The sequence below is a fragment of the Thunnus maccoyii genome, chromosome 8 (assembly GCF_910596095.1).
Source record: "Thunnus maccoyii chromosome 8, fThuMac1.1, whole genome shotgun sequence".
In the NCBI taxonomy this organism is placed as follows: domain Eukaryota; kingdom Metazoa; phylum Chordata; class Actinopteri; order Scombriformes; family Scombridae; genus Thunnus; species Thunnus maccoyii.
The window spans coordinates 16,984,097-16,997,009 of NC_056540.1; the positions used below are offsets into that span (position 1 = coordinate 16,984,097).

Consider the following 12,913-nt stretch of genomic DNA (forward strand, 5'->3'; position numbering starts at 1 on the left):
GTGTAACAGATTGCTATTATCTCAGACTGGGCATCAGTTCAACCACTTTAAAAAGCTGTTTTATAACAAAACTCAGCATATTAAGAATATGCTATAACACATTTTTCAACACTAAAATACCTCCAAAATATTATAATTAAAGCTACTACTGGCAGCTGACATTGAGGGGTTAGCCATAACCATACTTTCCAAAAGGTAGTAATTAGGTAATGCAAAGACACTCACCACTTTAACCTTGATATGCTTCACTCAGGAAAATAAGGTTTATGAACATCACACAAATGGATAGACTGAACCACAAAGAGACAGCTCCTTGAGGCAGAGCACCTTCTGAAAAGCTTGACAGTTTGCATTCTCAATAAGCCAAACCCAAGTCCATTTACTGACTGACTATAAAATGCATATTTTTTATTTCCAGTGTTGACAGCTTAGTTTTGTATTGCCATCCTGAGTAAGATGTTCAGCAGCACAGTGCTACTAAAGGTTGCCTTAGCTTGTCTGGTTGTTCGTGAGGCAAGTTAAGTAGTTTGAGAGGAGAAAGGTGAAAAGTCTTGAAATACAGAAGACTAGACTGGAATTAAATCAAGTAAGGTGGAGCTTTTCTCCAATGGTAACCTGGATTTGTTATATCCTTGCCTGATTTTAGAACCACCGTTGAAAACATGTACCCATGTAAGCTGAAGAACTATTTTTAACTATTTTATCCAATAGAAGGAGATGATCTGTGTGTGTAAAGTAAAGGACAGCTAAATGAGATCAGATGTGTCACTATAATTTAAATGAAAAATGAAATCAACACCACATAATTTAGAAAACATTAAGGAAATGCTTGATGATAGATTTACTATAGATTCTAATTGATTATCACACACACGCACACAAACAAACTGCAGATAATAGATGTTCTGTGTCTGATAACTTCTGTGGTGGAAACCAAGCTTATGAGGATGTCTACCAGTGTTTCCCCTATAATTGTACAGGCCTAGAGGGCTGCCAGGCCAACGAGAACCCCCACCAAGCATAAAAATCTTTTTTTTTTTTTTGTCAATGCCAAAAATAATGCTAAATATCCATTCATTCGGAAATCAATAGCTTTTGGGGGCCTCTCTGTGCAGCGCTGTTCTGAAACATGAGTCAAGCTCTGTGTCCTTGCCTGGAAAACTCTTGGTAGGGTAGCTGTTTTTAAGGATTAGGGCAGTGCGTAATGTGTGTGTAGCGAGTGTAACATAGGCTATAGTGTGTCAGTTAATAAATGCTCCCAAATGCTCCCCAACTGCTGGAAAAGCATTTGAACATGACAAAAGTAGTACTGCCTAAACTAATCAAAAAAATAAAGGTTTTATTGATCATTTCTGCCATTTGTCGAGCATATTTGTTTAATTAACTCCTGGAGAGAGACAGGAGCATGTAGAACAACTGGACTGAGCTTAACTACTGAACTTGATCCTGGTATCAATGAGAGAGAATAGATACAGCTAGATGCATAGCTAGTGATATACACTTATACAGAGAGATAGTGGAAATAACTACAGAGATAAAGAGCAAAAGATAAAATATATGTACTGTGTGTGTGTGTGTGTGTGTGTGTGTGTGTGTGTGTGTGTGTGTGTGTGTGTGTGTGTGTGTGTGTGTGTGTGAGAAAGTGTCGAACTGTGTCCATGAGAGCCACGTGCAGCTAGAGGGCGTGTCTCCCGCTGTTATCTCTCTGCCCTTCCACCAAGCCTCAGAAGGTCAACACCCCTGACCCTACCCTGGGCACACTACCCCCCCTGCATGTCTGTTGTCTGTGTGGGTGTGTGCATGTGTGCAACCCCCGCTGTGCTGCTGGGCAACTGATGGAGAAGAGGAGGAAGGGTCAGGGAGGGTCAGCAGTGGCTCGGTGTGGTGTCGGTCTGCTTCTGCTGGGTAACGAGGAATGGGAGGCGCAAGAGGAGGAGGAAAAGGAACAGAAGGATAAAGACGAGTGAAGCTGGGCTCCCAGAGGTGAGGGATAGGGAGAAGGATGGTGGTCAGAAGGAATGTACTAGGCCTTGAGTCGTGTGTTTAAGCAAGAGAAGGATGGACAAGAGGTGAAAGGTCAATCTGTATAACACCAGAGCTGGTTGCTTACTGGGCTGTATGTGCATGCACAGACACAGACACACAAACATATATACACCACAAAGAGAGAGTGGATTAAATCACACATGCACTCACAAGCACACAAAGGAACATAAGATGCTTAAACAAGAACTCAGTGAAATCCCAATTCTGTTTCGAAGAATGTTTTATTCCTAACTAACAAACTTGGCCAGATTCAAAACACGCACTGGAAACCAACAAACGCTGGCCTCTCTCTCTCTCTCTCACACACACGCATGCACACACACACACACACACACACACACACACACACACACACAGTACATCCACACAAGCAGGCATACAGACAGGTGTGGGGCTATGAAAAGGCCACGGTGTCTTTATAGTCAGCTCTCAGAAAAGGTTATTAGACATCAACTGGAACAGGCGGCTGTCTTGGCCAATAAAAAGGGGAGGCGTGGGTGTACGGGCCAAGGGGGTGGGGAGGGGGTCAAATTAAGGAGTGACAGGCGGACGTTAGGACTTGCCATACAGGTGAATGTAGATGGGACAGCTGCCAACACTGACATTTAACTGACATCAACAGCTAGCATCAGCCGTGTGTGCATGCACACTTTTGTTTATGTATATGACATGAGCAAGAGTCTGTGTGTGTATGTGCACTGAGACTGAATCTGAAGGTCAAATGGAATTATATACACACCCACACACACTGTCTGTGAGTTCCTGGTGTCCTGGTTATGATATGAATATGGAGGAGTTAGAGCAGAAGGCTCAGTGACACTGGGACAAGGTGATAGGAGTGGACAGGTGTGCGTGTGTGAGTGTACACCCGTGTGTCAGCGCTTTGTGCCAGGACAGCAGGTGGCTAGTCAAAGGACATCAGTGACCTTCTCCTTATACCTCCCTAAACACTCCTCCCTTTGTCCATCTTTCCCTCTGTCCCCAAGTCCTAATTCATCTCATCTAGTAGTGAGCACTCTGCGTCTGCACAACAAGTCATGGGCACATTGAGAAGATGAACACATACACATACACAGATGTGGGTGGTTTATTCATGAACTCGTGTGAGATGCTGTTTTGACACAGTGTTGCTGAATAATGTAAATGTGCAGCGTGTCCTCCAAGCAGAGGAAGAGAAGGGTGAGAAAGGCTGGAGAAGACGTGTGAAAAAAAGAATTAAATGGATGTGTGTGCGTGACATTCTTACCTTTAGAGGCTGATGGAGGCAGAACAACAGGTTTGAAATGGACATGGAGTCAGGGAGAGAGAGGAGATATGTGAGAGGTGAGAAACAGAGAAAGACATTGCTCATTACTGTGAAACACAAATGATAACAGCACATAGTAAAAAACACACAAGCCACACACTCACTCTTTGTCTGTGAGGAGAAGGTCAAGGTGAGTTTGGCAAAGAGCTCATTGTTCTCATATTTATCCTCTTTTGCCTTGGTCCAGAAACTGTTCTCAGAGAGGTCCTCAGGTCCGATCTAAAAGAAAAAGTGTGTACAATGAGAGGAAGAGAGAAAAAGAGACAGAGGGGGATCAAATGAAGAAGAGAATGATGTATTGTATCTGCTAGTGAAACATATCATCAAATCGACTCCACTTTCCAAAAACGTTCATCTGTGCACCTGGTGAACAATGAGATGGGCAGAGAGAGAGGCAAGGGAATGTTAGTATAGGGAGGAGAGGAGGATGGAGGAAGGAAGGAAGGCACAAAGAAGAGAGGAAGAGGAGGAACAAGTAATTTTCTGTAATCTTTGCACATTGTCTCAACCACAAAGCAGCCTGAGCGTCAGAGCTCCACACACACAAATGCAAAGAAATACAGAGGGTTCTACCCCCCCCCCCCCTCTCCCTTCTTTCTTCATTCTTACGCGGGTGCTCTCTCTCTATCCCTCCCTTTGTCTCTGTGTCTCTATTCTGGTCACAAGTCACAATTAACTTTGTATGTTTTTCCTTCACTTTCCAAGTGTTCTCATCAAGAGAAAAGAGAAAGAGAAAAAGTGAAACAGAGAGCGAGTGAGAAAGCAGTGGTAGTAAATTTACAGATATCAGGCCTTTCATTATGGACAAAGCCTCAGGGAAGGGGCGTAGGATGGAAAAGACAGAGAGTAGGGAAAGGAAATGTGATATGGGGATGAGCTGAAGGGGCAAGAAAGAAAGAAGGAGAGCATGCCAAAAGGAGGATGAGACCAAGCCAGAAAAAAAGTTAATTTAAATTACAAAAGAATACTGTCCTTTCTAGCTGCAATTTAATTATCTTTCAGTGGTGCAGTTAAAAGAAGGCAGCTTATTAAAAAGCAATTTCTGTGACATCCTCGTCAAACACTCTCACCAGCCTGAGAGAGAGAGAGAGAGAGAGAGAGAGAGAGAGAGAGAGAGAGAGAGAGAGAGAGAGAGAGAGAGAGAGAGAGAGAGAGAGAGAGAGAGAGAGAGAGAGAGAGAGAGAGAGAGAGAGAGAGAGAGAGAGAGAGAGAGAGAGAGAGAGAGAGAGGGAGAAGCTAAATGCTGATGAAGTCTGCTGAAGCCATTAAACAGTAGCTTTAGGCTAAAGAAAGACAGAGGGCCGTTTTGATGTTTTAACCATCACAGATGAGAGGGAGGAGAAGAACATGAAGCATATAGTCATGAGATACACGTGTGCATGCACGTCACTTTAGGTCAGAATCTCACTCAGAGTTGCTGCACACTTTTTGAAATCAAATTTAATGCTTTTTAAGACCTCGACAGAGAAAATTTAATTCCCTTTCCACAGCAAAACGAATGTTCATTAGTGCTGAGCTTTATGTTTGAAATCAACTTGACAATATTAATAGGGATATTTTCGTATCTCCATATAATCATATGTAAAGTCACATAAAGTAATGAAATGAATGGCAAATGCAATGAACTGTGTCTCACTGTTACATTAACATTAGATAAAAAAAAGCATTTTCATTTATAATTTTAATCTTAATTACATTGTGTTAAATATTAAGGCTGTTGTGGTCGTTCTCGCACTCACAGAGCAGGTTATAGTTCATTCTCCCCATTGAGACACACGTTATCTCGCTCAGAAGTTCTGAACATACAGTTTTCTACTTTTCATCCATTTTAACAGTCCATTAAATCTGTAAACACCAAATTAAAAGTCCACTCTCCTCCTTTATGCTGGCCGTTGCAGCTCTGCACTAAAAACATTATTATCCAGATTCTAGCAATTATCAGATATAACAGAGGACTTAATGTCTTCTCTGATCCCCCTGGCTAACTGTCTTTAGCTTAACATCGCTAGCTGGACTAGACTGAGTCACGACTGAAGACCAAACCATATTTAAATTAAGTGAATCCTGTGAAGAGATATTTCTCATGCAACTTGAAATCACCCATCATAATTAAAAGGAAGACTTTTTGAGACATGTTATGATCTTAAATTAAAATAAGCAAACACATCTTCTAATTGATAGTATTTTTTTCATAAGCAAGATGCAAAATTTCTAGAGATACCCTGGGTCTAATTAAACAAAACATCTGTTGATCCATAACTAACTGATGATAACTATGATAGCTCTTTTGAATACTGATAATATATTGACACTTTTATCTCAGGACTAACCTTGCTCCAGTTGGCTCTCTTCAGCTGGACCTCTGGCTTGTATTCTTTCTTAGGCTGGAGGCCAAAAGGCAGCGGAGGTGGTGCAGGGGCACCCCAGCCCCCCATGCCAAATGGTGGAGGTGGAGGCATGCCTGGGCCAGGCGGTGGAGGAGGCATACCCGGGAACCCGGGCGGAGGTGGTGGTGGTGGAGGTCCCATCCCTGGTAAGGGTGGAGGGGGTGGCGGTCCTGGCATGCCTGGTAAAGGAGGTGGAGGAGGAGGAGGAGGAATACCGGCATGTCCCGGTAAAGGAGGCGGAGGAGGAGGAGGAGGAATACCGGCATGTCCTGGTAAAGGAGGAGGTGGTGGGGGTGGGGGAACGGGCATGCCTGCATGGCCTGGTAGGGGTGGGGGTGGAGGTGGAGGTGGAGGGGGCACACCAGCATTCTGGCCAGGGAGAGGAGGGGCAGGTGGTGGAGGGGCCAAACCAGGTGTTGGCACAGGAACAGTGACTGTGATAACTTTAGTCTTGGCCTCTTCCAGATCTTTAGACAGTTTTTCAATCTGCAGGGAAGGGAAAATGTGTTGTTATACATATATTTTCAAACCATATGCAGTAATTCATCAAATGATGTCTTAACTGTATATTGTTTGTTGTTTATTCCACAAATTCACATTATTTTTGTACAGATTTGGCAATTTCCACCATTCCCAATGAATAGCATTGCCAGCAGAGTGATTATATTTAAGAGAAAAAAGGCAGAACAAAAGAGGAGGAAAGAGTGACATAGAGAGAGGATTAAAGCTTGGGAAGGATTGAATTTTGGGAAAGATGGGGAGAGAATGGAGGACAAGACGCAGAGAGAAAAACATAGCAGTGGGGAATTAAGTCCACAGAGGAATTCAAAATAAAAAAGTTTTCAAGAGTGGGACAAACTTCTAAATTAGAAAAGTGTGAATTTTTTTTTTATTTCAATGCTGAAATACTAATTCCACTATTTATATCAGTGAGGCAACAATTCTTGAGAAAATCATTAAAATTTGCCAACTAATCCAGGGCTAAGATTGGGGTTTGAAGGGAATATACTATATGTGAGTTTAAGTACATGAATAGCGAAATGTATTTACTGTATGTGTTTAAAGTGTAAATTATCTGCATGTACAGTATGTGTGTGAAAAAGTGTCTGTATGCAGCGAAGCAAACGCGCCGGTTTCGTCGAACTCCGAAAAGAAGACAGTAACAGACATAAAGGGCCTCCGAGGCAAGCTTTCTTAGTGAGGCAGCAGATGAAGAGTTGGGCACGGCATCACACAGAGGGACAGTGAGAGATCTCTACATGTGAGGAAATCTTGGATGGGCAGTGCCTCAAACAGAGAGAAAGTGAGCCATCTTAGTATGAGAAGCATGTTTGATGCTTGGCTGTTGATGCTGTTGATGGTTTGGACAACTGTGTGTGCATATGTGCGTGTCTGTGTGTCTGTGTGTGTTTGGGCTTTTGCGTGGTGAGAAGATGACTCTGCTGGCATCAGCCGGTTTGGATGAAGCTCATTTTGGAAACTTGTATAGTTCTCTAACTGACAGACACTCACTCACTCATACACACACACACACACACCTTGAGCAAACATGCACAGAGGCAGACTGTTCTGGGTCACTTGGTGTGTTTGTGAGTTTGGGTGTCACTATGAGGCAGAGTCCAGCTGGTGTGGCAGCAGGACACTGACAGGTAAACAATCTTAATCTTTGCCTCCCTACTGTATGTGTGTATACACACAAGCACACACACACACATGCACACCCTATGTGTGTAACTTGGCCTTAAAAAATGTTTTTGTCCCATCTGCATCCTTTCCCTTTCTTCTTCTTTCTTCTCCCTTTAGTCACTCTTTATACTCCCTTTCCCCCACTTTCCATGTTTTCATCGAGTTTCTTTATCTCTTAAGGATTTGGCTTCTTTTCACAATATCTTTTTAGTTTTTTTCCCTCCTCCTTTCATGCCATGCTAGCAGTTGGGTAAATCATTTAAGGCCAGGGGGATTCTGTGTTTGTGTGGGTGTTCATAGATGTTGGACAACTTTTGGTGTTTAGACTTCTACAATATTATATTTCTCTAAGCCCAAAAATAGTTTACTTCTTGCAGCTTCAGCAGAAGTTTCTGTGTTGTGTATGTGTGTTTCCAGGCCATTAAGCAAGGCTGATTAAATTATCCGACTCAATCTTTATTGATTATGTTCTTATGTTTTGGTTCTCTCATATTGACTGTAGTATGAAGCAATGATTGAATAAATATAGATTGTTTGAGCTGGTCAACTGGACACAAAGATTTCTGGAAGTGTGATACAGGGTTCAACTCACTTTTATACACTTCAATACACTAAAAAGGTACAAACAGTTTCTGTTTAGATTTGGAACCCCACATAGACAGGTGGGTATGTGTTTGTGTGTACCTGCTGTTGCAGAGTGCTTAGCTGTTGTTGCAGTCCCTGGTTCTCGTTCTCTCGCTCCTGCTTAGAAGAAGCCAGCTGTTCCTTTTCTTGGCTCAACTCCTGCAGCTTCTGCTCGTAGTCACTCTCCAGTTTCTTCAGCTCCACCTGCAACTCGTGGCGTGCTGTCAACTCTGAATCCAGCTAATGTACATGTTAACAGGCACAGAGAGGGACAGACAGTTAGGAGTTAGAGCATCCTAAAAACTCCCAAGCAGACTTTTTGGTGATGTTTACATTTCTGTGTAGTGGTCAAACTCAAAGGGCCTAATGGAAGATACCAAAGTGTCCGGATACAGTTCCATTGTTGTAAAGGTGGTGTTCCTGTTAAGAATATTAAGCTGATTGATAGGATGCACAGACTGAGTTTGCAAATAAAATGTAATTAAGGTAAATCAAAGAATCCCTACACATCCCTGCAGTTAGTATCATACTGATACCATATGAGAAAGAAATGTTAATTTTAAAGGAGCCTACAAATAAAATATAAAAACATGAATTACTGAATAATAATAACCTAATTAATTACTAGTGAAATATCTTAAAATATTCTATTTTGTGCTTGACAAAAGCCATAATGTGAGACTAAACTGGCAGAAAAAAACAGGATTCACCTTTTCAGGATTTTGTAGCAAACAAGTATGCTTTATATAATAAAGGCTGTGTAAAATTAATTGGGAGTGGATACAGTTTTGCTGACAATTCAGAAAGGGCATTATCACAGGAATGAGATTGAGCTCAAAGTCCTCAAAGGTCAAATAATTTATAAACAATTCACTTACAGAGGGATGATTAAGGAGAAGTAAAATAATTTTGAAAATATGATAGAAAATATCAATTCCAAAAATACCACAACACTAGATTCTCAAGTGAAATATGGAAGCAAAGTGTGTGCACAAGCTTTTAGCCTCTCTCTTGAAATTGCAGCAGTTTCTATATCTCAAAGACCTGTAAAAGCCATTTCATGCAGTCTAGTGCCTTCAGTTTCATTGTATAATTTACACTGCAAATTAGTGTCAATTATTGAGTTAAGATGCTTCAGTGCACTTGTATGAGCTCACTTCTCACTTCCATTTTAAAGACTTCATGGCCATAAAAAAAAAGAGATAGAGAAGCATTTTATCCCCTGTTTTAATGTTCTCATTTTCAGAAATTTTCAAGGATTTTTCTTCTAGGAAACTTGACAAACAGGATAAGAGTATTTTAACAGATGAACACATGAACACACAGACACACATGGCTGTTTAATTTGCAGACAGCAGATCCCTTACTCTTGCTGTCAACGTTCCGACAGCCTCATCCTTAATTCCTGCCAAAGAGACTGCCTGCAATTACCCCATCATACACAACTAGCGCTATGATGTGTGTGTGTGGTCAACGAAAATGAATCCAAGTGTGTTCGTGTAATGTGTGCTTCTGCGTATGTGTGTGCGTTCAATCGATATGAGACCATGTGCGAATGTGTGTCCTTATGTGTGCCTGCATGAAGGCTAGTTTCAGCTCCCTCTTTGCAATTATCCTGTCACTGGGACAGAAACATCGGGGTAGCAGCACATTGCAATCAAGGCATTTACCCACTTGTGTGAATGTGTGTGTGTTGGGTGTGTTTTTTTTGCTAGCCTTTAAGAGTATTTGTCTCTCGGGTGGCTGTCAGACATGTGTATGCTCATTCTCTTAGTCACCCTCTGTTCCTCCTTTTTTCTCATTTGTCATCCCAAGTCAGCCAGACACTGGTCGCACAGAATTTCATTACGTGTCTGTGTGTGTGAGGGGGAAACATTAGCTTTTACAATTTATGATTTCCTTTTGTAATTGCTGTATGCTTCTTGGTAGACATGTAACTATGGCAGTGTGTATGGCATGCTTTTGTTGTAGGTGTGCCTTTATGACTTTCAATGCGAATGGATTTGTGTGTATTTCACCTTCTTCTCCAGCTCAGTGGCCTTGGCCTCGCTTGTTTGCACCTTGGTCTGGTCCACCATGTTGTCTGTGAACAATCCAAGAGAATGGAAAAAAAAAAGATGGAGGATTAGATAAGGGTTTCAGACAACACATCTGCACACATCTAGCCGTGAAGACATTGCACTCTTCAGTCTGGCGCATTCTGTGAACACGCATACATTTACAAACAGATGCACACACTGAGCCGGTGTCCAATTTTTCCCTTATCACACTTCTCAAAGTCAAGATCCGTGAGACGATTGCGGAGGCATTTCTTTACAATAGAAGCTATCTGTTGCATTCTGCTTCTAAACATCATTATATTTTAAGTCGCCAATACATAAACCTTTGTCGGGCTGTGTGTATATATGAGAGGTGTGGGCACACTGATTCCCCTCTTTCCAGACTACATTATACACCACTTTTTTCCTTTTTCCTCCCAAAAAGACTGTGCTAAAATAAAAGAAAGACCATATAACAGCCTGAGAGTAATCCATTATCAGGTTCTGCTTGGCGGAGGATGGGGTGAGAAGGACAGAGACTGACCAACAGGGTACTTTTACAGCATAATTGCAGGATCTACAGGTGGTTCAGTGCCCAAGGGCTTACCGAGCATGTGCAGTAAAAGAGCTAATTAACATGAAGATGAATGCCACAAAGTCACTGGATCAAAGACAGCTAATCATGATGCCCAGGAGGGGGATCAAACAGATAAGATAGCAGAGAAAGAAGGGCTGTGAATAGCTAAAACTGAAAATGAAGATATTACATAAACTTATAGAAAGTGAAGCATACCGATTGTGGAGAGATAAAGTGTGAGTCTTCAGTTGCGATGAAAATATGGCTATTGGATAAAAGGAGTTGGAACTACGCAAGATTCTGTATATCTAGATAAGCTAGTAAATAAGGCAGAGCAAAATGAGAAATCTATTTTGTGAAAAGAGAAGGTTTTGCCGGATGAAAGAACTTCACAATAATATGCCAACCCACATACAATTTCAGAGTGTGCATTTGTGTATGAGTTTACATGGTTATTGGATGTGTAATGGAGGGGAGGGGTGGGGGGCGTACTTCTGTCATGGTGGCGAGGCAAAATGGGACAAACTTCGAATAGAGAGCACTAAGGGAGACAGAATGTGGGGGAAAAAAAACTGTGCTGAATTTCAGAGTTCAAAGAAAAACACTAAATAATGCATGCAGGGCAGAATTGGGCTGCTTTCCACCGATAATAACTCTGGCAGCCTTAAAGGAGGCCAGCCAGCCTGTGTGTGTGTCAGGACGCATTTAGAAGCAGTGCAATTAGAGCCTCCTGCGGTGAGCAACGGAGACCTGCCATAGGGGAGTATTGAACTCTTGAGACATGGCCTGCACCTTCATTCTGCTCTGGTTTAGTTTACAATAGTCCACAGGTGTTTTCAAGTCAACATTTAGAACTGTCACTCAGGTTCATCAAATCCACCAGTATGCACCACTTTCCACTAAAATATAATCATTTCATTTTTGTATTCAATAGAATGACAGGGAATGACATGTGTCAGTGGTCATCATACTACTTTCTTGATTAGCTTGCATCCGTGAACAAGGACATCAGAAAGCAGGATAAAGGTAAAGAACTTCTACACCTGGTAGGGATTCTGCGCCTTGCTCACAGAAACTTAAACATAGGAGATGCCTGCAGACCACCAGTGCTTGAAAAATTACCATCTAACCAATCTATTGTTGTGTCGGGGATCAAACATTGGCAGGGGACGAATACATCTCACCTGCTATATTGTGAAAGTAGACTCTTGGGACTGCTGCCTTTGATAAATCTTTAATCCTCTTGATAAAGTTCATTTTATACCATCAACCTATCACTGTAAGACCTGTAGCACAGTTCAGCCCACACTGATACACAATCCCTCTCTGGCTCCACCCTGTGGTGTTTCTGGGTTTCTGCACACACACATACACACTCATGACCAAATTAACATTGAATAGCATAGCACAAGGATATCACCACTGGCAGCAAGACACAAACTGTGACAGTGATTGGACTGGGGAAGAGAGTACTGGCCAACACTGTTTTTTCTGTGAATTTTGTGACAATTTGTTCTTTCATGCCTGTGCATGTGTGTGTACATACAAGTTTATTTGATAGCCGTAGCTCTAAATGTCCACCAACCAAACCAAGGTAGTCACTGCAACCCAAATATATGTAAACATGTGCACTTACAGTAAGAGAGACAAAAGGGAAGACTTGTCCCTTTGTGTTCTTTTGTCACGACTCACCTATCAAGCCTTCAATGTTGAAGCTGAGGTTACGGCACTTGAAGTCAGGGTCTGCCCCATTCCTGTGAAGCACGATCTGAGCGATACACTCGTCTATCAACTTGTAGTACTGAGGCCTGTGGGAAGGAAGGAGCGACAGATTTACAGACAGATTGATTAGAAGACAGAGAGAAAGAACTAGATAGAGATCAGGGGAAGATTTTAAGAGAAGGATGGAAGAAGGGTAACAATAAACTCTCTGCAACAAACTTCGCATGTTGTGTCCACAATGACAATTATCAATCTATTTATGTGTTTGACAACACTAGTCTAGTTTGCATTAACAAGAAATCTAGCACATTATGTGAGCAGTGGATGGGAATGACAGAGAGCAAGCAGGTGCATTTGTTCAGACAAATGTGTGAACGCACATGCTTTGTCACTTTGTCTGCAACTGAGATTGGCTGTCTGTGCGAGTACGACAGTTTGAGTTTGTTGTCACAGAGATTGATTGTGAGCAACTGTGTTTGTAAGAGTGTGTTGGTATATGTCCAGCTCCCTGTGTCTGATCAAGCCA

The 12,913-nt window shown here is 42.0% G+C and overlaps 1 protein-coding gene across 2 annotated transcripts in view; it reads right to left on the reverse strand.

Moving 5' to 3' along the window:
- LOC121901413 (protein diaphanous homolog 1-like) overlaps positions 1-12,913 on the reverse strand; it is a 103,437-nt gene that overhangs the window by 53,021 nt on the left and 37,503 nt on the right. For both annotated transcript variants that reach the window (XM_042418187.1, XM_042418186.1), the window contains 6 exons: positions 12,358-12,473; positions 10,068-10,132; positions 8,110-8,289; positions 5,683-6,225; positions 3,457-3,571; positions 3,293-3,301 (listed from right to left, as the gene is read on the reverse strand). In XM_042418187.1, coding sequence (XP_042274121.1) covers positions 3,293-3,301; positions 3,457-3,571; positions 5,683-6,225; positions 8,110-8,289; positions 10,068-10,132; positions 12,358-12,473 — 1,028 coding nt within the window. The remainder of the gene's footprint in view (positions 1-3,292; positions 3,302-3,456; positions 3,572-5,682; positions 6,226-8,109; positions 8,290-10,067; positions 10,133-12,357; positions 12,474-12,913) is intronic.